The sequence below is a fragment of the Gallus gallus genome, chromosome 1, assembly GCF_016699485.2.
Source record: "Gallus gallus isolate bGalGal1 chromosome 1, bGalGal1.mat.broiler.GRCg7b, whole genome shotgun sequence".
NCBI classification, from domain to species: domain Eukaryota; kingdom Metazoa; phylum Chordata; class Aves; order Galliformes; family Phasianidae; genus Gallus; species Gallus gallus.
The window spans coordinates 33,136,672-33,160,625 of NC_052532.1; the positions used below are offsets into that span (position 1 = coordinate 33,136,672).

At 37.1% G+C, this 23,954-nt stretch overlaps 1 protein-coding gene across 5 annotated transcripts in view; it reads left to right on the top strand.

The window, feature by feature from the left end:
* The window catches only part of MON2 (MON2 homolog, regulator of endosome-to-Golgi trafficking), a 78,016-nt gene that overhangs the window by 25,823 nt on the left and 28,239 nt on the right, over positions 1-23,954 (top strand). For 3 of the 5 annotated variants that reach the window (XR_005857370.2, XM_015281478.4, XM_015281484.4), the window contains exons 10-27: positions 229-368; positions 4,568-4,721; positions 7,457-7,689; positions 8,969-9,050; positions 9,734-9,915; positions 11,433-11,545; positions 12,324-12,428; positions 12,677-12,757; positions 12,844-12,917; positions 12,991-13,081; positions 14,266-14,367; positions 17,389-17,391; positions 17,605-17,715; positions 18,497-18,672; positions 20,164-20,326; positions 20,768-21,061; positions 21,802-22,000; positions 23,084-23,712. Coding sequence is in view for 4 of the 5 variants with exons in the window: in XM_015281478.4 (XP_015136964.1) it covers positions 229-368; positions 4,568-4,721; positions 7,457-7,689; positions 8,969-9,050; positions 9,734-9,915; positions 11,433-11,545; positions 12,324-12,428; positions 12,677-12,757; positions 12,844-12,917; positions 12,991-13,081; positions 14,266-14,367; positions 17,389-17,391; positions 17,605-17,715; positions 18,497-18,672; positions 20,164-20,326; positions 20,768-21,061; positions 21,802-22,000; positions 23,084-23,712 (2,932 nt within the window). In the remaining variant the exon portion in view is untranslated. The remainder of the gene's footprint in view (positions 1-228; positions 369-4,567; positions 4,722-7,456; positions 7,690-8,968; positions 9,051-9,733; positions 9,916-11,432; positions 11,546-12,323; positions 12,429-12,676; positions 12,758-12,843; positions 12,918-12,990; positions 13,082-14,265; positions 14,368-17,388; positions 17,392-17,604; positions 17,716-18,496; positions 18,673-20,163; positions 20,327-20,767; positions 21,062-21,801; positions 22,001-23,083; positions 23,713-23,954) is intronic. The other 2 variants (NM_001199605.3, XM_015281491.4) reach the window with 1 other exon arrangement.

A 23,954-nucleotide genomic window follows, 5' to 3' on the forward strand; every position in this document is an offset into this window, starting at 1 on the left:
GCTTTCTAAGACATTTTAAATAGGATGAAACTTACATGCTATAAACTTTTGAAGGTAATTTTATATAAAGCATTAGGCAATGCTGATTATCCAGGGAAGGGATGAATTACAGTTATTTCCATATTCCCAAAAAACATTTATCCCAAACTGAAGTTTATTCTGATTTGCAGAAAAATTTTAGTCTCCAATTTATCAAATGGTTATTATATTTTATAAAATACTTTTCAGGTCCTTTTGTCAGTCCTACGATATGAAGCAACATTCCACTAAAGTTTTTCGGGATATTGTGAATGCACTGGGGTCCTTCATCCAGTCACTATTTCTTGTACCAAGTGCAGGGAATACGTCAGTGACGCCAAACCAAACTGGTAAGACTTTGTCCTTATTACAATTTTAATTTTCCATTTTTTTTTTCTTGTAATACTAAACTGTGATTTGATGCAGTATATACATTTGGTTTGAAATTCCTGTTCTTTATTGTTCATTTAGCTGGAAAGCTAGCTTGAAACAAACTCTGTAGCTCACTCTGAAACCAATGCCCCCTATTTCCTTGGAAACTATGATAAATACAAAGAGTACAATAGCATTTGATAGAGCAAATTCTTTGCTACAAAGCACTATTTTTCAACATACTCACCACAGTTACCTCTGCATTTCTGCCAGCAGTGAACAAGAGCCTGCATGCCATGCTTACAAAGATTTGCACCACCAGAGGTGATCCACTGTTGCTGTCAGTGCTGCTGAAATGCACCGCCCACAGTCTCACTGTACTCACACCCACTATTTGGTCTCTGTAAACATTCAGCAAACATCAATGAATGTCAGTGGGTGCAGTTTTTTCTGCATGGAGGAATTCAGTTCCACACTTTTGCTTTGTACACACTTCCATGTCATGCACTGTTCTATCAGAGAGCCCCTCTGCTGCCATCTGTAACATAGAGACAACATGGAATGGAATACTGGCAGGAAGGTTCAGCCTCTACTGCCATGCCACCAACATTTGCCTCTGACATTCTGGGCCTACATAATAAAGTAGGAGGCGTTACTTTCAGAGCAACTCTCATAGTTTTCAGATCTGCTATGCTAGATGATGTTACATACTTGTATCATGGAGAAGATTTAGCCTTCAAACAGCATAGTTACATTTCTATCTGCTTCTACAGCTACCAAGCTCTTCGGTTCACATCTTTTTAGAAAGAAATTGAGGGATTTATTTCTAATTTCTAACTACTATAAATTGAATTCTGTCTTACTGGGAGGGATGTCACTTAGGGCTATGTACAACTGAAGTATTTAGACAGCGTGTTTGCTTCCTACTTTGAGATGCAGTAGTATATTCTTCTGGATTTTTAGGGACAAAACTGGACTGAGGAAGCCAAAGAGTAGAAAGGCTGATCTGTGTTTTACAGATAATCTTTGCTTTTTCTTTAAAATGGAAGTAGTTGCTTCCTGAAAATAAGCTTGATTATATTTTTGTGCAACCAGAGTTGTGGCATTTCTCTAGGTATGTTTTATTTATTATAAGAAGGAATGGTCTTCCTGTTAATCCCTTTGCAGGTAGTCACATCTGATTTAGGGCTTTCTGTTTCTTCACAGGGTTCTGGAAGCATGTCTGCTATTAAATGCTCATTAAAAAATCTGGGCTTAGACTCATGCTTTCCAGATTTCCCTGATGAATTTTGAATTAATATTTGATGTTAATATTATTTACATGAAGTAACTTGTTAGTAGTTGTTTGATAGTTACCCATTTGGAAGCCGTTAGAGGAATATTATTTCTGGATTAGTTTAATCCACTTAAGAAAATTAGAAAAGCAGTTTTCATCATATAACACACCCAAAGAAAACCATTCACCTTCTCCTCAAAACTTACATTTTTCATTCATGTAAAGTAGCATTGCAGCAGGCTCATACCTTTAGTAGTGTCATTATTTCTCTGGCTTATCGCTACGGTTTGTTTCTCCTTTACCTTTTTACTTCTCTCTTGACTGAGTGTTTTTCATGTCTCTTTCTCATACATTTCTCTTCTACGCTTTTCCTTCTATGGCCACACCTAACAAAGAGCAGATCAATGAAACTTGATTTTTTTGTACTGAATCTTTTCACTGTAATGACAGTCCTTTGGCAACAGGTGGTTGTATCCATGTGGTTGGCTTTTGAGCTTTACTTTTGCAACAGGGTAGCCGGTTCATGCCTTTTGCACAAAGTTGTGCCATATTGCTCAGAGCATTACCCAGTCGGCTCTTGGGGACCTCTAACGATGGAGATTGCAGAACCTCTCTGGACAACCTCCTCCCCTGCCTGCTTCTTTCCTTATGGGTCTGTACCTCTTGTGATGCAACATAAGTCAGTTAGTTCCTTCTGTCCCACCATGCACCACTGTAAAGTGCCTGGAGCTGTCTTCTGGTTGATATCTCCACAGAATGGAGTGCAGCTGCTGTGAGGTTCCCCCAGAGATATCTCTCCACACTGAATGTAGTCAGATTTTCTTCCTTCTCACAGTATAAATGCTCCATCTCCCTGCCAGTTTCATTGACCTCCTCTGAACCCACTCCAGTTTGTCTGTGTCTTGTAGTCTGTAGCCAAAACTGAATGCAGAATCTAGATGCAGTCTAAGAAATGCTGAGCAGAGTGAGGTAATCAATTCCCTTGATCTGCTGGGTGTACCTCTGCCAAGATAGATTGCTGACCTGTGCTCACCTGCCCACCAGGGTCCCAGGTTGTATCAAGGTTTTCTGACCTGTCATGAAGACAGAAAATCAGAAGGATTTCTCTCTTGTGTCTATAGATAAAATATAACAATGGGGTCCTCTTCTTTCCTGCAAAAACCCTGAGGAGAAGGATTTGTGGATTCTGGTGGATAGAAAGCTGGATGTGAGCTGTTAGCATGTGCTTGCAGCTTGGAAGGCCAACCATGTCCTGGGCTTCATCAAAAGGGGGATGGCCAGCAGGGAGAGGTAGGGGATTGTCCCCCTCTACTCTGCCCTCGTGAGACCTCATTTGGAATACTGCCTTCAGGCCTGGGGACCCCAATACAGGAAAGATATGGAACTGTTGGTGTGTCCAGAGGAGGTCCATGATGACGATCAGAGGGCTGGAGCACTACTGCTGTGAAGAAAGGTTGAGGGAACTGGCGTTGTTTAGAAGAGAATACTCTCACTGTAGCCTTTTAATACTTGTGTGAAGCTTATAAACAGGGGAGGGACTGACGTTTTACATAGTCTGATAGTTACAGGGAATGGGGGAATGGATTTAAACTCAAAGAGGAGAGATTTAGATTAGATGTTAGGAGGAATTCTTTAAACAGAGGGTGATGAAGCTCTGGAACAGTCTGCCCAGAGAAGCTGTGGGTGCCCCATCTGTGGAGGTGCTCAAGACCAGCTTGGATGGGGTGCAGGGCAGCCTGAGCTGATGGGTTGGAAGTTGGCAGCAGGGAGCTGGAACTGGGTGGTCTTCAAGGTCCCTTCCAACCCAAACCATTCTATGATTTTTATGAGAAGGTGAAAGCTGCATCTGCCAAAGTTTTGTGCCAATCTTTTTTACTGCTGTAAGGAATCGTGTTGAAAAGAGTATTTTGACTGCTTAGTAGGATTGCAGAAAACCACACTACTGTAATTACTTTCACATCAGTGGCAGTGTGTGGTTTACCAGTTTAGCGGTGTGACTCTTTTTTTAAAATCTGTTAAGCTTTACTATATTGAAGTACATAGACATAAGTTTCTGCTTGTATTCATATTGCCTGAATTATTAATTCAGCTTCTCAACATGCTTACAAGAGAGGACACTGTTACACTGTTAGTAGGTGCTATGAGTCACCTTTGGAACTCTGCCCTTTTTTCTGCCTTGTCTATACAGATAGAGACTGAACTTGTGGTACATCCTTGTAGCTCATGTATTCTTCTTTCCACCTACAGGAACCATATATGTACAAACTTCCTTGTCCTTTTATCTGGGGATTTTTAATTTTTTTTTTCTTGGGTTGGAACCAGGACCTGCTGTCTGTTGGTTGGCTCTTCCCTGATGTTATTTTCTTCTGCTTTGGCATGGAACAGATTCAGACACTGCAGTTCTCTTCGTGTTCCCTATGTTTCTGAAATCTTTAAAGTTAGTGGTGATCTTTATTCTTGAAATGATTGTCCTCTCTTTCCTACTACTACTGACACCTAAATGCAACTCAAATAGTCCTTAAATTTGAAAGCTGATTGAATCTTCACTGAAGTACTTGTTATTTCATTGAGACCACCGAAGTTCAGTTTGTTCAGTGTTAGGAATGCTGCGTTGTCTGACACAGAAACATTTTATTTTGACTTAAAGTACTAAGGGCACTAAGGGTTACTATGAAACAGCCATGCCTTTTAAACGGATTGCTTTGCACATAGTATCGTGTTGTAGACAGCAGGGGGAGCTCAAAAATTGTTTTTGGTGTTGGTAGTGATGTATCAAGTAGGGCATCTCAGATTAAACAGTGTATCTCAAGTTAAAAAATTAAGTGTAGAAAAAGGATGTTTGCTGATCACTGAAGTTAGATTGTGAGAATGGTTAATTTTAACCCTGGTTTTCCTGAACAGGAAGCAATGCTTCAGGGAGCACTGGATCAGCACAGACAAACCCCGGAGTGCTTGGAATGGGAGGTGGTGCAACTGTATTACCTGCCTTTGAATACAGAGGTACCTGGATACCTATCTTGAATGTAACAGTACAAGGCAGTGCTAAAGCTACCTAGTAAGTACCACTATCTTTTTGAAAAAAATATATATAATAAATATTTCTATTTACTACTTGTCCAAGTTTTTGTTGTTGTTGTTTTGTTTTGTTTCGTTTTGTTTTGTTAGCAAATAATGAGCTGTTCATTTCACTGGTATTGAGGTATATTACAATTTTTTTTCTTTTCAGTGGAGAGAGGTGGTCTAATTTTCAACTGTTTTGTCCAAATTATCTGGATTCCATTCTAAATATCCTCTACAGCTGTAGCATCTGTTGGGTTTTATTTCTACTATAGTAGAAATAGCAGTTGCTGAGTTAACTCTGCTTTTAGATCTTGTTATAGTACATAGCAATTTCAGAATGTCTTTTGCAGGTTTCTTTAGTGACAAACTTTTGTCCACCTACTGCTTTTCTACCTTATCTTTTTTCTTTTTTTCTTTTCTATTCTGACACAAACATTTTGCCCCCTCCATTGTAGTGTCCTGTGCTCTGCTCTGAATTTGCTTGTGTCTTAACTTTGGATCTCTCCAGTGAGTCCATGATTCTCTCTCTGTAATTTTTGCATTCTGTTTTTCTTCTGTGAAAGATAATGGAATTATTGTTACTCTGTCAGCAGTTTGTTCTCCTGTATCACATTTCTCTGTAGTCTCTGCACTTAAGATATAACTGTAGATTTGGGTTACACCCTTGCTTTGATTTTCTGTTACTGCTGACATTAGATTTTCATAAAATTACTGGATATTTTATTTTTATGGAGTGATTTAATTGGGGACGTCTGTGAACAGAGCTAGCAGAGGTTTTTGCTGGGGTGGGGCTGTCTTCTTTTGAATGCAAGAAGACTTGCATTCATTGTTTTTCGTGGCCGTCCCCATGGAACTAACAACCCTATTCTGCAGTTTGCTTTCCCATCTTTGAAAGTCAGTGTGTAGGATCTCCACCTCACAGGCGTGCTGTAACTATAAAACCCATTAGTAATTTTAATTAGAGCCATATACTTGTAAGTAGATAGAGGATGAAATGTATTAGTGGAGGGAAGAGGGAAAAGCACTACATTGTGACTGCATTACACAGCTGCTGGAGCAGAATCTAAGGACTTCCTTACTTGGACTGTGATACCCTCCACTTTTAACATTGCTTGTTTTCCTGCATGTGAGTGTGTTGCTTTTTTCAGACTGTCACCTAAGCCTGGATCACTATTGCTTCTTTTTCACCCGATGCCTTCTTTCCCACCTCTGGAATCCATTCAATTGTACTTTTTTTTCAACTGACCTCTTATCCCCAAACCTCACTTTTAGCAGTTCAACTTAAAATAGGTGTTACAGAAATCAGGCTTGAGACTTCAAAAAAATAAAGTAGCTATTTCTAAAATCTGTAACATTTCAATAAATGATATATTTGATTGTAAGCTAATTTAATGGCTTTACTTATCATTTTTTGCAGCAGAAGTTGTTTGACTTATTTCATCTTAGTCATTTTTTTCCTCTCTGCCACATTCTACAACTTAGTCAGGTGAAAACTAACTACAGTACAGGAGTCCTGTGTTGTTGTGGTGCTGATCCAAGACTCAGGTGTTCAAATCAGTACCTGTGTGAATGCCAAACAGCTGACAAAGCTATGCTTTATTTGTAACGACTGTTTGCTTTTACGGAGCCATCGCACCTTACTCAGCTATTGCTCTGTTTCTGGTGTCACGACTACCTTTTATTTATTTTTGTTGCTACTCTTTCAATATGTAATGAGTATTGTTTCTTCTACTCTTTCTTGTGTCTTTACGAGTAGAAAGAAAAGTTGAACATTTGGTCTACCTATACTTCGTATTCCCTCAGATGCCTCAAGCAGCCATCTTCAGGAAAGTTGAATTAGTAACAAGCATTATGTGTTCAGGGAAAGCTGAATCTTTGGGCAGAAAGCCGTGGAGGCACTAGAGTATAAAAATTATCTTTGGTATACTGTAGCTGGAATGCCTAATCTGTTTAAGAATGTTTTGTAAAGGAAATCCTTGAACAGTAGTTGTTGAGATAGCAGGTAGTTTCTGTAACAGACCACCTTTCCTTGTGCAGGTACTGCTGCAGCAGCAACTATCTGTTTCTTGTTGGGTTTGTAACCCAGCAGGTCTTCATAGTCTTTTAAGGTAAAATATGAAGAAAAGTGACAATTGGGCTGCATTTCTAGAATGATGATGTTTTAACTGCATGATATTCAGCAGTGAAATGTGTCAGTGTTTCCTCTTTGTACAAGTAACTGCCATTGTCTATCTATGCATGTAGTTTATGAATATTTACTCATTTATTATCTTGCTGTGGCAGATTTTTCTGGTTGTATAGACTCAGCTTAGAACATCTGGCTTATTCTCAATTTGTTACAACAATATTCCCACTGTTGTAACTTTCTGACCTATTTTTTCCTTTTTTTTCTACGTAATTGTCTTCTTTGGGACATGTTCAGTTGCAGTAGCTATAAGTATAGTAAAAAAGGAGAATAATTTATTGAGTGATACCTACTGTATGTGTTAACTTCATAACTATACTCAGTGTTTGTACCCTTTAATTTACTATTTTACTTAATGCTTCTTTCAACCTTTTAATTAGCAACTCAATTAGTCAAGTAGTTGATTTTCACGAGTTGCTGTAAATCGTCAAGGTTATTTGGGGCCTGTTAGCACTTGATATTGATTTGGAATCTTTGTTTTTGTTGCTGCTTTTAATCACAGTTATACTATTACATACCTACCTGTAATGCTTTCGATTTTTCAGTTTGGAAATGCTGGACAAAGTAGAACCACCTACAATTCCTGAAGGCTATGCTATGTCAGTGGCATTTCACTGTTTACTGGATCTTGTCCGTGGTATCACTACCATGATTGAAGGAGAGCTGGGGGAGGCAGAAACAGTCAGTCAAAGCACAACAGAGACAACTTCATTACCAGCACTGTCTTCAGAGCATCAAGACTCACAGTCTATATCTGACCAGTCAGACAAAGAGCTAGGTATTTGAAAATGCAAATATTGTCCAATGTACAACAGTTCTATGTAAAGTTGAATTAAGGGAGTTAATGACTTGTTGCTTGAATTTATTGCTTTAAAATCTTATGTAAATATTTTTAATGATGGAAGGGGGTTTTGTTTTGTTAGTTTATTTTGTAACAGAACAGCAGTAGTCTTACAAAACTTGACTTGATATAATGCTTCTGTCCTGTAGCACCTTAGCTCTACATTCATTATGGTGAATTGGTACTGTTTTACTTGGTTTTGGACTGTGAGAGAGAGATATTAGGCATTTTGTTCTCCAGAATGATCTTTCTTCCTTCCTGTGTCCTTTACTCTTCTTAAGAAAAAACGTAACTGAAAGAAATGTGCCAGTTAAGACTGTATTTCAAGAAAGCTGTGTTTCTACTAAAAAGATGAAAAGACAAATATTTTAATGGAAAGATTTTAAATGAGATACAAATATATGGGAAGAACATAATTTATTTAAAAACAGAAGCATTATGAGCTTGTATTTGTGCAAAATATGGAGAGTCTGTATATATGGATACAGAAGAAGATGTATGTCATGACACATTGACATATGACTCATTGGCAGCTGAGATTCTATAAGCTTGTTTGGTCAGCATCTGCAGTCCCTGCCGAACTCAGAGCTCTCCATTAATGCTGCAGAGCTCTCCATGGTGCTGCAAGCAGCGCAAGTTTGGCCTGGGTCTTGTGGCTGAGGGAGGAAGAAAGCTCTGTGGACTGTAGGCATAATAGGCATATTTTAGTTTTGTTAGGCCTGTTTTATTTTCTTAGTACATTAGAAAAATGAAATATATATATCCGATAATCTGGAGAGCTCTAAAAGACAAGGGGAGAGAGAGTTCCTTCACTGCAAAATTTCAGTAGAACGTTTCTTGTTTACCTGATATTCCACATTTATGCATTTATGCGTACATGCATGCTTATTTTTGTAGAAAAGGATTAAAAATAGTTTTATGTAACTTTGTAGGATTTTTTAAAATATAATTTAGAATAAGCATTACATTCATTACATTTTTTACTTTAACAATATTACTATAAATGTGGCTGTTGAAATGGTAATGATGTGAGTGCATGCATACATGTGTCTGTGCATGTGTGTTTATATATACATATGTGTGTGTTTGTGCATATATATATATACACATAAACTTAAAGTTCCAACACCAGACACTGTATGTTTGTGATAATATTTTACTTCAATAACTTCGAATTATGTGTTTCTACTTTAAATAATTATGTATTTATTTCAAGTTAGCAGAGCTGTCTGGGAAGAAATGGTAAACGCATGTTGGTGTGGTCTTCTTGCTGCATTGTCCCTCCTACTTGATGCAAGGTATTTGATCTTCCATTTCTCATGATTTTTCAGAGATGATATTCTCAGTTATGTTTTGAACTGAGTTTTTCTATTCATTGACTGTTGTTTGAGAGAGCAACAGTATGCAAGTATGAGGTCTGGGGGTTGGCGATTGCTAGACTTAGTAAAGATCTACTAAGTATAAACTGCGTGGAATGATTATTGTACTTCAATATAGGAAAAATAGTTTAAATTTCGAAGATTTCCATTTAAACTGTTTAAATCTTATTCTTTTTTACTTTGAATGTTTCAACATGATGAAGTGATTCTACTCACGTTGTGATTAGTGTTAATAAGAATCTCAGTACTTGCTAATGTTTCAACAATTGTTATTAATATACAGTCTTTCAAATGGAGGAGCTGTTTACTAAGTAATAACTTTAGTAACTATTGCTGAGCTTTCAAAGAGTCTTTTTCCTATCAAACATTATTTTCTGAAATCAGTGTTAAATATCTCCTCATAGTCTCTTTTGTGAAGTCATTCATAACTAAGGAACGATTTTATAGGAAACAGTTCTGGAGAATTCTGTTGATTGGTTGTGCTAGTTCTTTGGTTTTTATGGTGTTCCAATTTCAAAGTATGAGTTCTCATTGATTTCAGTTTGGGTTAGCTACTTCTGTGCCATGGGTTAATTCTTAGTAAACAGTATGTACCGTTTCAGCACTGATGAAGCTGCTACCGAAAATATTTTAAAAGCAGAATTAACTATGGCTGCACTCTGTGGAAGACTAGGTCTTGTAACATCAAGAGATGCCTTTATCACTGCCATTTGCAAAGGATCCTTACCTCCTCACTATGCTCTTACTGTATTAAATAGCACAACTGCAGCTTTGTCCAGCAAATGTAAGTATATAGATTTTCCTCTATTGTTCAGATGTGTTAGATTTTGCTCTACATGTTGTCCATCAATCACAGAATCACAGAATTGTAGGGGCTGGAAGGGACCTCAGAGATCATCTAGTCCAGCCCCCCCTGCAAAGCAGGCTGCACAGGTAGGCATCCAGGTGGGTCTTGAATATCTCCAAAGAAGGAGAATCCACAACCTCCCTGGGAAGCCTCTTGCGGTGCTCTGTCACCCTCACTGTTAAGAAGTTCCTTTGCATATTAGTATGGATATTACATTCTTATATATATTCCTATGCTCCAGTTTATGGCGGTAAACCATTCTACATCCAGATTTTCTCAGGATGTAGTTGCAAAAATGTACAACATTATTGTTTGCCGTAAAATATTTGACTATACTAAATTTATTCAGAATATACAGTCAGAATCTAGACTGCCTGCTTTCCAGAACCTGCATCATTTACTATGTATAATTCTAACCAGCCTAAAACCTCCCCATATGCTTAGTGTATGTCAGAAATTTACCTTCTAAGGCAGCCTGTCTATCATTCTAAAGATCTGTTAGGATATGTAATTAAGGCATTCAAATTCTGAAAAAGTTCCTTGCAGGAAACTCAGATAGTTACTGACTAGAATATCGTGCATTTGTAGTGTACTGTGGTCTTTTCTGCAATTGTATAGTGATTAGTAGAACTTACTGCATAAATAGGTCTTAAGTTCTGGATGCTGTTCAGCTGAGAAGAGATTCGGTTGATGCTTTCTACATCCTGAGATAGTGATGTAAATCATTGGATATGCCAGTTGAGAATATACTCTTTTGCTCATTTTGAAAATGAATTGCTCATTAGCCAGAACTGCAACTACCTGGTGAATAGGCAGGTGGATTTAACATTAGACCTCTTAAAACAAAACAGAAATACTTCAGTATTAGAACAAATAGCCCATGAACTAAGTGTATTATGAGACCACAAGTATACAAAGCAGTACATATGACTGAGGTACACTAACTTCTGTGAAGATGAAGCAGTGAACTTAATGGTATTTTATTTAGGTTTTTCTTTGCTTTACAGTTAAGTTATAAAAAGGATCTGTAGTGTCTTGTTTTGGAAAGACATCACTATATAACACTTGTGAAGTCTTCATTTTCTGAGCGTCTTATTACAGTGGTAGCACACAATTATACTACTGATAGATAATAACTGCAGGTAACCCAGTTGAGACATAGCCTGAGGCTTATCTTACCAACTTAGCAAAAAAATTCACTCTTGACATAAAATATATTTGTATATTGCAAAAGGGAGTGAGAAATCAGTACAGGTTCATTTAACCCTGTAACATAATGATGTACTAGTCTGCATATAACCAAAGACTTAATTGAAGTCAGCTATCTTAAGGTTAATACTGTGAAAAAATTTTCAGGAGTATGTTTGCCACTACTCAGGTGTGGTGGTTGTTGTTACTACGACGGGTACTGGACTTGAAATTTGGGTGTTTTTTTTTTTTTCATTTTCCTCTAGCATATTCCATTCAGGGACAGAATGTTCAAATGATCAGTCCCTCAAGCGAGTCTCATCAGCAAGTTGTGGCAGTAGGACAGCCCTTAGCTCTTCAGCCACAGGGAACAGTAATGGTAAGTACAACTTGTGATACCTGTCTTGCTTACTACCTTCTTTCTGCATCTCTATGTCTCAAAAGCGGTAATAGATAAGCAGCATTCTTACAAACAATGAAATATTATCCTAAACTTTCATTTGGATGGCTGCCCGGGACAGCATGTTTCAGAAGCTGCTTTTATTCAGCCCGAATCTGTTGTTAGAAAGAAAATTGGGTCTCAGCTGTCATTTGTGCCTGCGTATGAAAGTTTGCTTATATGTTTCATTGTAAGATAGACTCTGATTTTATAGAGAAGATGCATTGAAATCTGAGATAATTGACTTTGTGTCTTTGATAATAATGTGACACTGGGAGGAGAGGGCACTGATCAAATTGTATTCAAGCCCAGGAAGATAAGATTGAGAGAAGGAGAGATACTGAATTACTCACCTAAAAAAAGATATATTGCACCACTGCAGACAAGATATAATCTTTAAACTATTTAGTAAAAAATTGCAGCCTTCCTAGTGTCATGGCTTAACCCTGGAGGGCCCTAGAAGGCAGCTAAGCACCACACAGGTGCTTAGCTTCCCACTCAACCCTATTCCCACAGCAGGATGGGAGAAGGGAATCAGAAGTTCAAAAGGTAGAAAACTTGTGGGTTGGGATAAAGACCATTCAGTAAGTTTAAAAAAAAAAAAAAAAGTTCTAGCACAGTGTGAGCTGCTTTGAAGAAAGCTATCTATATTCCAGTCAAAACTAGTGCCTCTAGAAATACTATTATAGTAGAATAATATATATATTGTATTTTCCAGCTGACTTCAAAAAATATCCAGTGTATGAGGACATTGCTCAACTTAGCTCACTGTCATGGGGCTGTTCTTGGTACATCATGGCAACTTGTCTTGGCTACTCTTCAGGTATAACAGGAAGTATTTATGGTTTCTGATACCTCACTTTTTCATTATACATACTTTGGTTTTGAATTTTTATGTGACCAATTGAAAAAAAACTTTGATTCTGCTCCTGGCATATTTTAACTGCCTTGAGTAAATACTGCAGCATTTTCCTTGAATTCTGTTTAGTTGGAATGCTGCCAGCTAGCTTGAATAGTTTTGCTGCTGTCTGAAGAAGTTTTCATGCTGAAAATCATCTTCGTGTATTTCAGCATCTTGTGTGGATTCTGGGACTGAAACCCGGTGTTGGGGGTGCCTTAAAACCTGGAAGAGCTGTAGAAGGGCCCAGCACAGTAAGCAAAGTTGTACATTTTGTAGTTAACGATTACGTGGTATTTTCTGTTGCAATCTGTAAGATACATTTCTGTCTTTTTTCAAGGTTCTGACTACAGCAGTTATGACTGATCTACCAGTTATATCCAACATACTATCAAGACTTTTTGAAAGCTCGCAGTAAGAAAACTTATAATTAAAAAAACATGTATGTTTCAAACTTGACAATGTTTTGATAGCTGTTATTTTTCAGGTACCTTGATGATGTATCTTTGCATCACTTAATAAATGCCCTTTGTTCCTTGTCTCTGGAAGCCATGGATATGGCCTATGGAAACAATAAGGTATAAAAAGAGTTCTCTATTTTCTTCTTGCCTTTTTTTTTTTTTGTGAAACAGGCAGAAGACTTGTATATTTGTCTTATAAACTGTTTCCAATATTAAGGCACTAACACATCTGTTTTTTCACTCCAGAATAAAAAATAATGTTTATATTAATCAGATTGTGAATAGATAAAACTTTAAAAAGCCGGTATAATTTCAGGGGGTTAGAATTTCTGTCTGGCACAGTATGTTCTGTTAGGTGTTCATTTTCAATATTTTTTAATAATATGCTTCAGATAAAGCATGACAACTCAGGTATTAAAAAAAACCTAGTAATTCTTACTTGCCTGGGGAAGTGATAGTATTTCTGTCAGCCTGAGAAAATAACCCTCAGCTTAGGATCGTTAAAGACCCTGTGATTGAAGAAAATTGAGCATGTCTTCTCCTAGTCATAATCTGATCCCAGATGAGAATTTCTGAAAGTTTTTACTTGATCTATTACCATAAAGATACTGATAACAGAAAATGCTCTTTGTAATATTTGACAATTACGGTAACAAGGCAGAGAAAAGAGAATGAATTAAAATAAGTAAATGATGTGTTTAAAATTAGTTGAACATGAGAATAAAAGTCAGTGGAAATGGGAATAGCGAAGAGCAGAAAAATTACATTGCAAGTCAGTTTTGGATATGTGCTCATTGATTTATCATAAGCTTCAACAAATCAATGTTTGCATATTTATTTGATGAATGGGAAATGTACCATGTTCCTGCAGGGCACTTATGGAGTAGATGAAAGATAAAGGGTAGGGAGAATCTGAAATGTCTTATTTTATTTGCTCATATACGATTTTTACCTTTGCAAGTTGTGATGGGTAAGAGACTGTTTTGCTAGTTAAATATGTTATAAAACTGGTTGGAAGGAGGGCTATGAGACTAAAAACAAGGTTTTGAAGAAAACTATGAGAAATGTGTTCTTGATTATATGCTGTTACTACCCCCTTGTGGCTTCTCATGGAGTACTGCAGATGTCGTGGAAACTTCCCAGCTATGTTACCTGGACTGTAAATGCTGTGATAGCAGCTTATGAAATGGTACTCCAATGGAGACTAATTAGATCTTAATTTACAAATCATAGTGTAGCGAATGGCTCTGACATCATCTAAGTTACCTCAAAGTCATGTGTTCAAATTCTCTTTTACTAAGGAGCCATCTCTCTTTGCTGTTGCTAAATTACTGGAAACAGGACTAGTTAACATGCACAGGATTGAGATTCTTTGGAGACCTCTGACGGGTCATCTTCTGGAGGTAACTAATTGCGTTTTGAATTTGCACTAGAACTTAGCATGCAATAAGGTATTGCCTTATGGCAGTGCATTTTTAAAGTGTAAATGTTCTGTTTTTTTTGTCTAAAGTGTGTTTAGATGTATCACAATTTTAATTTAAATATTTAAATTCCAGTATTTTATAGCTCTTACTGACTTTGTCTTTACGGTGCTGTCAGTATTTATGTACCATATATGCATTATATTTACTGTAACACAAAGTTTTCAATTTGGATTCAAGTTGTACAAATATCAAGGGAGATTTTAAGATGTACTTACTGAATAGATTGAAGCCATTAGATATACCAACAAAGTTTTCCTGTTTGTTTTTAATAAATTTGAGGTAATATTTTCAATTGTTTCTTCAAGAGAATACCATTATAAAAATAGCAACATAGGTGTCATTTGTAAAGTAAATATTTTAAGTCCTAGATGAAAAATCTCTTTAATCAAGGAAAAAATCTTATATTTTGAATTTGAAACTAAAACCAGATTACAGAGTGTACTTGTAAAGTTTTAATCCTCTGCAGGGATAGGTAGAAGAGTGAAATACAAGAGCAGGGGTATATTTAAAGACAATAAAGGACTGTAGTGGATTAACCTTGGCTGGCTCCAAAGTGCTCACCTAATTGCTCACTCATTCCATCTCTCAGCAAGATAGGAGGAGAAAGTAAGTTGAAAAAAGCTCATGGATCAAGATAAGGACAGGGAGATTGGTCACTGATTACTGTCGTGGGTTAAACAGATGACTTTGGAAAGATGATTGACAATTAGTAACTGAGTAAAGTAACAGAGTAAGAAAATAAAACTACAACCACCTTCTGCGCAGCCCCTCTCTTTTCCTGAGTTCAGCTTCACTCCTGATTCTTCTGTGTCCTCCCCATCCATGAGCAATGCAGAGGATAGGCAATGGGGGTTGTGGTCAATCCACTGCACTTTCTGTGTTGCTCTTGTCTCCTCACTCTCTGCCCTTGCTGCACTGTGGTAACCCTCACATAGGATACAGTCCTTCATGAACTGCTGCAATGTGAATCCTTCCCATGGGACGCAGTTCCTCAAGACTGCTCCACGTTGGGCCCTCTGTGGGCCGCAGACAATCTGCTCCTGTGTGGGCTTGTAGGCTCCTCTCCATGGACCATAGGTCTATCTGAGATCCTGCTCCTGTAGGGGTTCTTAATGGGGTGCAGCTTCCTTCAGGCTTTATCCTCATGCATGGGCTTTTTCCTGGGCTGTGCACAGAGATCTGCTCTGCTGTGGTACTCCATGGGCTGCAGGGGCACACAGCCTGCTCCACCATGGGCCTTTCCATAGGCTGCAGGGGGAATCTCTTTTCCAGTGCATTGAGCATCTCCTCCCCTCCTTCTTCATTAATCATTGATCTTACTATCTACAGAGTTGTTTCTCTCATGTTTTCTCACTGCACACTCTAATAGCTGCTGCACAACATTTCAACTTTTTTTTTTTTTAACCTTTCCTTAAATACGTTATCACAGAAGTGTGCCACCAACCTCAGTGATCAGCTCAGCTTTGGTCAGCAGTGGGTCCCCTCTGAAGCTGACTGGAACAGGCACTGCCCGCCACAGAGCAGCTCCTGGTCTCTTCTCACAGAAGGCATTCCTGCAGGACCTTTCCCCCTCCCGCTCCTGCCCCCCTCCCCTACTCTATACCTTCCCACATAAAACCAGTGCAAGCAGAGAGATTTTCTTCCTCGTTTTCCAGAAAGTGTCAGATGCTCCCTTTGAACCAGTGCATTATTTCAAACAGTATTAAGGATTGGCTATCTCTGATCTTGTTTATGGAGATTATCTCCACATAGTCTTACATCTAGGAGAAAAAAAATTGGATACTTAAAGGTTTAACGACTTAAAGCAGACATTGTCTTAGACGGGAAAAAGATAAGAGAAAGATAAGGTTCACCATCTACACCTTGGGAGTCCACGTTTTCCTATAGTAAGCAGTCTGTTTCAGTCTATTATCCATCATGAATATTTGCCACTGTTTTTTTTAGGAGATGCAATTTACTTTAGAGTACTGCATTATTTCCATTTAAACCTATGTCTTTGAGGTTCAGTGAGGAAGGAGAAAACACCAGCTGCAAATTCAGTTAAACACAACCTGAAGGAAGAATTACTGTTCTATTTCTGAAACTGATTATCTGGTCAGATTCAGAGCACCTTGATGTAGTTCAAATTCTATCATTTTACGTAAAGTAACAAAAATTAATTTAGGAGATGAGCTATTTCTGTTCTGTATTTTTTAACATGAAGCTGGCTTTTCTGTTTTGTTCTCTGTTTCTGTTTGGCTAGTGTTTAATAACGAAACAGTCCATCAACCCATCCCTATCCAAACCATCTTCCTTCCTTATGATCTACCCTTGGATTTTGAAAGACACTGGATTCTCATACCACCTAAGCTCAGGCAGGAAGCGTGGATGGAAATAATTGTTTTGAGGTCAATGAGACTGTAAATACCTTATTTATTTGAGGCTAACAGACACAGGATTACAAATACAATTACTGTGATGCATAGTGTTTTTAATTTCTTCTAAAAAAAAGCAGTTAGAAAGACAATTAGGCTCAGGTAACTAGGAGACAAAGGGAAAGAAAGACATTTGAAACTTAAGAGTAAAAGAATGATCACTGTCATTTTGTCATGTTTTTGAAATAGTAGTGTTTAGGCTTATTTTGCATTCATTATGTAGTTACTTTTTGTGTTTGAGACCATAGAAGAGCAGACACATTGTGTTGGTCAATTGATTGTGTATGTTAGGCTGTGTGTGAAAATGTGAAAAATGAAATTTAGAATTTTATAGTAGCTCAAGGTTGAGTTAAACCCAAGAGTTTCAGACAGTCATTGAACACTTGTTTGGTACTTTTTAACCTATGAATATCTGAAATAGCAGTTAATATATTGATTTTTGGAGAATGTTTTGACTTGAATTACTGTGGTTTTCAATTTGTTTCCTTCTGTGTCTTTCCTTGCTTCCTGTTGCTTCCTTATTCAGAAGGTATGTCTGTCCCAAAGATAATTATTTTTATTTCTTTTTAGTATTAAACCTGATTTTAACATTTAGAGATTTGTTGTATTGTTCTAAAAAAAAAAAATTGTACTAGAATATTGTATCTAAATGTCCACTACAATTTAAGTGTTCACTTTTTATATATTACATATACTTGGTTAAATAAAAGTGTCTTCAAAAAGAACACTGCTATGCTTTCAGGTTTGTCAGCATCCCAACTCCAGAATGAGAGAGTGGGGAGCAGAAGCTTTAACCTCTCTTATTAAAGCAGGACTGACATTCAGCCACGATCCTCCATTATCACAGAATCAGGTAAAGTAAGTTTATGAAAAGCTGCTTTCCTCCTTTTCTGAGACTTATTATGAACATGAAATCAGAATCTTCCCTGGAGGAAGTTTTCTACAGTTCACTGAATAGGAGGCATTCATAAAGCAATTTTACCATTGAGTTTATAAAGCCTACAGCTGTAACATTCAGTTGTAACTATTGAAAATCACCTTGTGCATTCTAATGAGCTACCCTCTCCTTTTTCAAATGCATGACAAAGAGTACTGAGGCTTGAATGTTATGTGTGTTTGTTAGAACAAATTGTGGATCACCCTCATGAGTGCAAAATAATTCCAGAATGCTTTATACGTTCCACTATGTAAATACGTGATGTAGTGACATGTAAAAAATAAATGGCCTAACCTTTGAAATCACAAGCATTCAATCAATTATTAGTAAAATATTTTAATATTTTTACTGGGATTCAGTGAATAGTATTTTTAAGGTCTGTTGGATGACCATAAAGTTGCATGATAGTTTTTATGCAACCGTGGCAGCATGCTGTAGTAGGGACATGCTGTGGGAACCTCGAGAACTGGTTGGGAGAAAAAAGAAAAGCAAATGCAGATTTCCCTGTGAGATACTTTATAAAGAGTTTCTTTAGAAGGGCCTGTCTGACAATGAATTCCAGCAATTTGGATCATTATAAAAACTTCTTCTTAGGAAGCTTAGATTGGTACTATATGGTTTCATTTGTTATATGTAAAAATAATAATGAGTCGGTTAAAGCATATTGAGGATGCTAAAATTTACTGTTTACTTTTAGAGACTGCAGCTACTTTTACTGAATCCTCTCAAGGAGCTGTCAAACATTAGTCATCCTGACATCAGAATCAAGCAGCTGGAGTGTGTGCTACAGATTTTACAGAGTCAGGGTGACAGCCTAGGACCTGGTTGGCCATTAGTCCTTGGAGTCATGGGGGCGATACGAAGTGATCAGGGGTAAGTGATCGAAGTAAAATATTTAAATCATGTAAGGTGACAACAGTAGAAAGAGTTCTGCTTTTATTTTCATACTTTAGCAGCCACTTTGATAGTAGCATAATTTGTGTTGTTTTAATCTTATAAACAGTTTTACTCAGCAGACACACAGTTGTGGTAATTTTGGTAATTTTTCCTGTAGAGCACTTTTATTTTGCTGTTATCCTGTTGCCACTTGCATGAAGGCCTTTGAAACCTTTCTCCAAACACAAGATAATGCAATGGCTTTGCATTTGAATACAGAAAAAGAGATTACTTGCCCATCAGTGCAGCTCTTCAAAACGAGCTGCATAACCATGTTTCATTTCCTGCTTCCTTTCCTTTTCCTCTAGAGTCCTTTAAAAAGAGTGCATACTTCTGGAATTTTGTGGTGGAGAAGAAAGTGCTCCGGTTTTGTGTGTGTTTCTATTTATAGAACTGTGTAATTAACATGGGGGAAAGTAGTGCATGAACAGTTCTTCCATAGGTATAGCAAGAATAAATACTTACATGGTAGGATAGATATCTATTTGTAGAATGCATCTTAGTACACGGAGTTAATAGTTATGTTATTGTCCACGCACAAGTTTGTGTGCATTTCTCTGGCTTCCATCTTACGTTGGCTGTTAGGATACAATAGAAGTGGACCACCTATGATATTCATTTTGAATTAACTGGGGGAAAAATGGTGTTTTTGATTGAGATTCTGGAATAAGTAGCTGGCACATCTATATTCTGTTGGTTTTTTTCCTGGAATATGTATTCTGAAGGACACTCAGTTTTTGTGTTACAAAGATTTGGATTTTTCTTTTCTGTGTTAAATATTAAGCATTTAAAAAGCCCTATAGCTAAATTTAAATGCAGCTGCAGTAGTCTGCCTTCCCTGTTTTGCATTATCTACACTGCACTGCTCTTTTTTTGATTCCTTCATTTTGTCTCTCACAAAACAAGATTTCAGGTCTGGATAACCGTCCTGCTCAGAGGGCTCCTCACAAATGTTAACCATACTACATTTTTATTTTATCTGTTTGTATTCATAATTTAATTCTGAAGGCTAAATATTTATTAAATATGTATTTAGCAGCAGATATTTTCAAAAGGTTTTGTCTAACATAATTTATATAGTATTGAAGTGTGTACAACTACCATTATGCGCATTTTTCTTAATAAATAAAATACATTTTACCCACCCATCCATTCTGTGTACTGAATGTACTGTACATTCTGTTCTGAAGCTGAGACTTCAGCTTAATGTTGCATTTCAAAAAACATCTTATTTAAAACATTTAAAATCAAAGGCCATCTATTTCAAATGTCAATCCATTCAAAAAATGTATAAATATCAATATATGTTTTTAATAATACTGTCTCCTGATGGATTTCGTTCAGAAAGTTTCTTTGTTCTTGAGGAAATTTGAAATTAGAGTGTGAGTGTGTTCTGTTTTTATTTTGTGTTGTTTTTTTTTTTTTAAGAGAGTCCTTAATACGGACTGCATTCCAGTGTCTTCAGTTGGTTGTGACCGATTTTCTTCCAACAATGCCATGTACGTGTCTACAGATAGTTGTTGAAGTCGCAGGAAGCTTTGGTCTTCACAATCAAGAGCTAAATATTAGTTTAACTTCAATTGGTTTGTTGGTGAGTTTCATGTTAACCTACAGTGATGCTTCTGACTTCCTTCTTTTAGTTAATGGAAATTACTTGTAGTCCATTCTACGAGTAAAAGCCAAGGCCTATTTTTTTTATTTCTTACTGGTGTCTCATGCTGTCGTTTGGAATCATTTGTAAACAGAATGACCTTTAGTCGTTTTTAAACTCCGTGTAAAACAAATAGAATTGGACTGTAAGCATTTTCACCATTGTTTCCCTTTCTAGTCCGTAATATGTAACTGTGGCCTATAAGCTAAGACTTAAAGAAACAACTTTCTGCACTTTGTATCATTTATGTGCTGATCTTCCATTTGTAAAGGAACTTTGCGAAGTACTTTTAAATGTGAAAATGAGAAACATTTTATTTCATGATCATTCAGAGTGTTGTAATATTTTGTTGTGTAATATAATATTTTACTTATTTTCTAGTGGAATATTTCAGATTATTTTTTCCAAAGAGGTGAAATAATTGAAAAGGAACTTAACAAAGAAGAAGCAGTGCTGCAGAAGCAGGCAGAAGAAAAGGGAGTGGTTCTGAATAGGCCTTTTCATCCTGCACCACCATTTGACTGTCTTTGGTTATGTCTGTATGCCAAACTCGGAGAACTCTGTGTGGATCCCCGACCTGCAGTTAGAAAGAGTGCTGGGCAGACGTTGTTTTCCACTATTGGTGCTCATGGAACTTTGTTGCAGCATTCAACATGGCACACAGTGATATGGAAGGTATGGCGTGAGCTTCTACTGGAGGATTTTAAAACTATTCACATTCACATGCTATTTTTTTAAATGTTGCTTAGCTAGTTCATTAAGATTCTGTGAAAGATAACATATGATGGTAGAAGTCTGACCTGATTTTATTTTATTTTTTTAAATTTTCTTTTCTTTTGCCCTTAAAACCTTTTATGAAATGCAATTTTTGCATCTTGGTATTCTCTTTCTTATGCAGGAGTTGTTTAAAAGGGCTATTCCCTTCCTGCACATGCAAGTGATTCCTCCTGTTTTGCAAAAATATGGTGACATTTGAGGGTCATGCGATTGAATTGATCTGATATTAGAGTGAGCTTTGCTTTGCCCTCTGTTTGGCTCTTTTTTCTAAAAGGATCAGTCAGGTGCCCTAATCCTAAAATCACAGTCATATTGTCTGTGCCTTTAGGAAAAATCGGGGTATTGTGGAGTCTGTTGCCTGCTGTACTGTGTGAGGTACCTGAGATCTCTAGATCCAAATTGGCACTATTCTCAGTGGCTCTGATTGTGCTGTTTATGACCCTTCTTTGGTGAGCATCAGTAGGCTGATTCTTTTAGCTTTTGCACACAGTGTTTTAAATAAAGAAATGAGTCTCAAGGTGACACAATTACATACAGAATAACAGAAAACTTATTATTTTTGTTTGTTTGTTTTACCATGAATACAACTATGTTGTTTTAAAAGTTGCTTAATTTTTTTCTTTTTCTGAATGTTGCAGGTTTTATTTCACCTGCTGGATAGGGTTCGAGAATCTTCTACTACAGCTGACAAAGAGAAGATTGAATCGGGAGGAGGCAACATCCTCATCCATCATTCAAGGGATACAGCTGAGAAACAGTGGGCTGAAACATGGGTATTAACACTGGCTGGAGTTGCAAGAATATTTAATACCCGGAGATACTTACTGCAGCCTTTAGGTAAAAAATAGATTTAAAGTTACTGAAAGATACAGTTAGGAACTCTCAGATTTGCTTTGTTTCTTCTTCAGTTGGAGTTGAGAAAAAATCTTAATCTTTGCCTAGAGGTGTGTTATGTTGTATCTCACCTCAAATGTGATGAGAATTAGAGTTTTTAATTCTTTACAGCCAAAAATTTTAAATACCAATTTCATCTTTCATGCCATGGTACTTGAGACTGAATTCCAATAGTCACAATTCTGAGTGCCAAATAACCTTAACTTTAGTAGCCTGATAATAATAATTTTTGTGTTCTTTTGGTTCTTGGAACATACTTCTCCTGTCTTATTAAAATTGCACAGTGCCTACCTAGAACTTTTTCATAGCTTCCACGTGTCAAGTTTATCGGTGCTCTTACAATGCAAAGAGAACTCATAAAATCAGTGAAGCATATGGATTAAAAAGAAGGGAAATGTTTTAACAAAGAGATGGGACTCAAAAGATGTTGAGAGTACCTGCTGTTTCAAGTGATTGTTTTTCTCCATTCACTCTACCTTCTTTCCATTCCCCAACTGTTGTCTAGAACAGAGACGTAATTTTGAGTTACTTTACTGTCTTCCTGATTGCACCTAACTGAAGTGGGTCCATCTTTTCTTCTTATTCTTTAAAATCTTCTTTCTCTTTTTTAAAAGCCATCCTTTTCACTTCTGTAGCTCCTTGGTACCTTTTTTCATCCTCTTCATTTTCCTCAGGCTATGGTGCTTCCCTGTTTCTTCTTACTATAGAAATTAAACATCAGATCATTTACCAAGCCATTGTGAAATATTACTCCATACAACTGAACAACATACATGCCTGGATTCAATTTCATATTTCATTCTTTATATTTGTGTGTTTGTCTTTTGCATTCGTTTTCTTTGGCTACAGTTGAACTGGCATATTTTAAAAGGTATTGAAACCATCAGATGACCTTGTGAAATCTCTGTGTTACAGAAACAAGTACATGAACAGCCTTTCAGAGATTAGTGACTGGGCAGGTAAATAGCAAGCCAGTACCAAGCTAATTTTTTTTCTTTAATATTCTTTTTTTTTTTTTTTTAACAGGAGACTTTTCCCAGGCCTGGGATGTTCTTCTTGATCACATTCAATCAGCAGCACTCAGCAAAAATAATGAAGTTTCCTTGGCTGCTCTGAAAAGCTTTCAGGAAATCTTACAAATAGTTTCTCCAGTCCGAGACTCAGAGAAGCCTGACACACCGCCTGCTATTAATGTTTCTGTACCTGTGGTGGTAGGAGCGACAACTGCCACTAGTCTTGGGAGATCATTCATGAGAACTGACTCCATAGGAGAAAGAATGGGAAGATACAATGGAGCTGAACTGCCTGTAGTAACAGATGAGATTGAAGATCTGAATCTTTGGTGGGCAGCTTGGAACAGCTGGTACAGGATTGGTTCAGAAAGTACAAAGCCTCCAATTACTTGTGATAAATTGACTTTCATTCCAAGCCAGCCTTTTCTTACAGCTTTAATTCAGATATTCCCAGCTCTTTACCAACACATCAAAACTGGTTTCAGCATGGACGATCTCCAAAAGCTGGGTATCATTTTGCATGGTGCAGTTTCGGTTCCAATCAGTTCTGATGCTTCCCCTTTCATCCTTCCATCTTATACTGAAGCAGTTCTGACAAGTTTACAGGAAGCAGTGCTTACAGCTTTAGATGTTTTACAAAAGGTAATAATGGGACTTCAAATGTGTAGTGAGAAGGAAACGACAGTGTCTCATTTCTTCTTGAAGCTTTAGTGTGGTGACTTAAACTTATTTTTTTAAACTTATAATTGCACAGTTCACTGTCTTAGAACAATGAAAATTCCATTCCTGTTGCAATCCAGGTGGTCTGCATTGGAGGGAATGATGTTATGTTTATGAAATGCATTTTTGCTAGATTGCAGAAGTACCTTAAGTGTCGTGATATC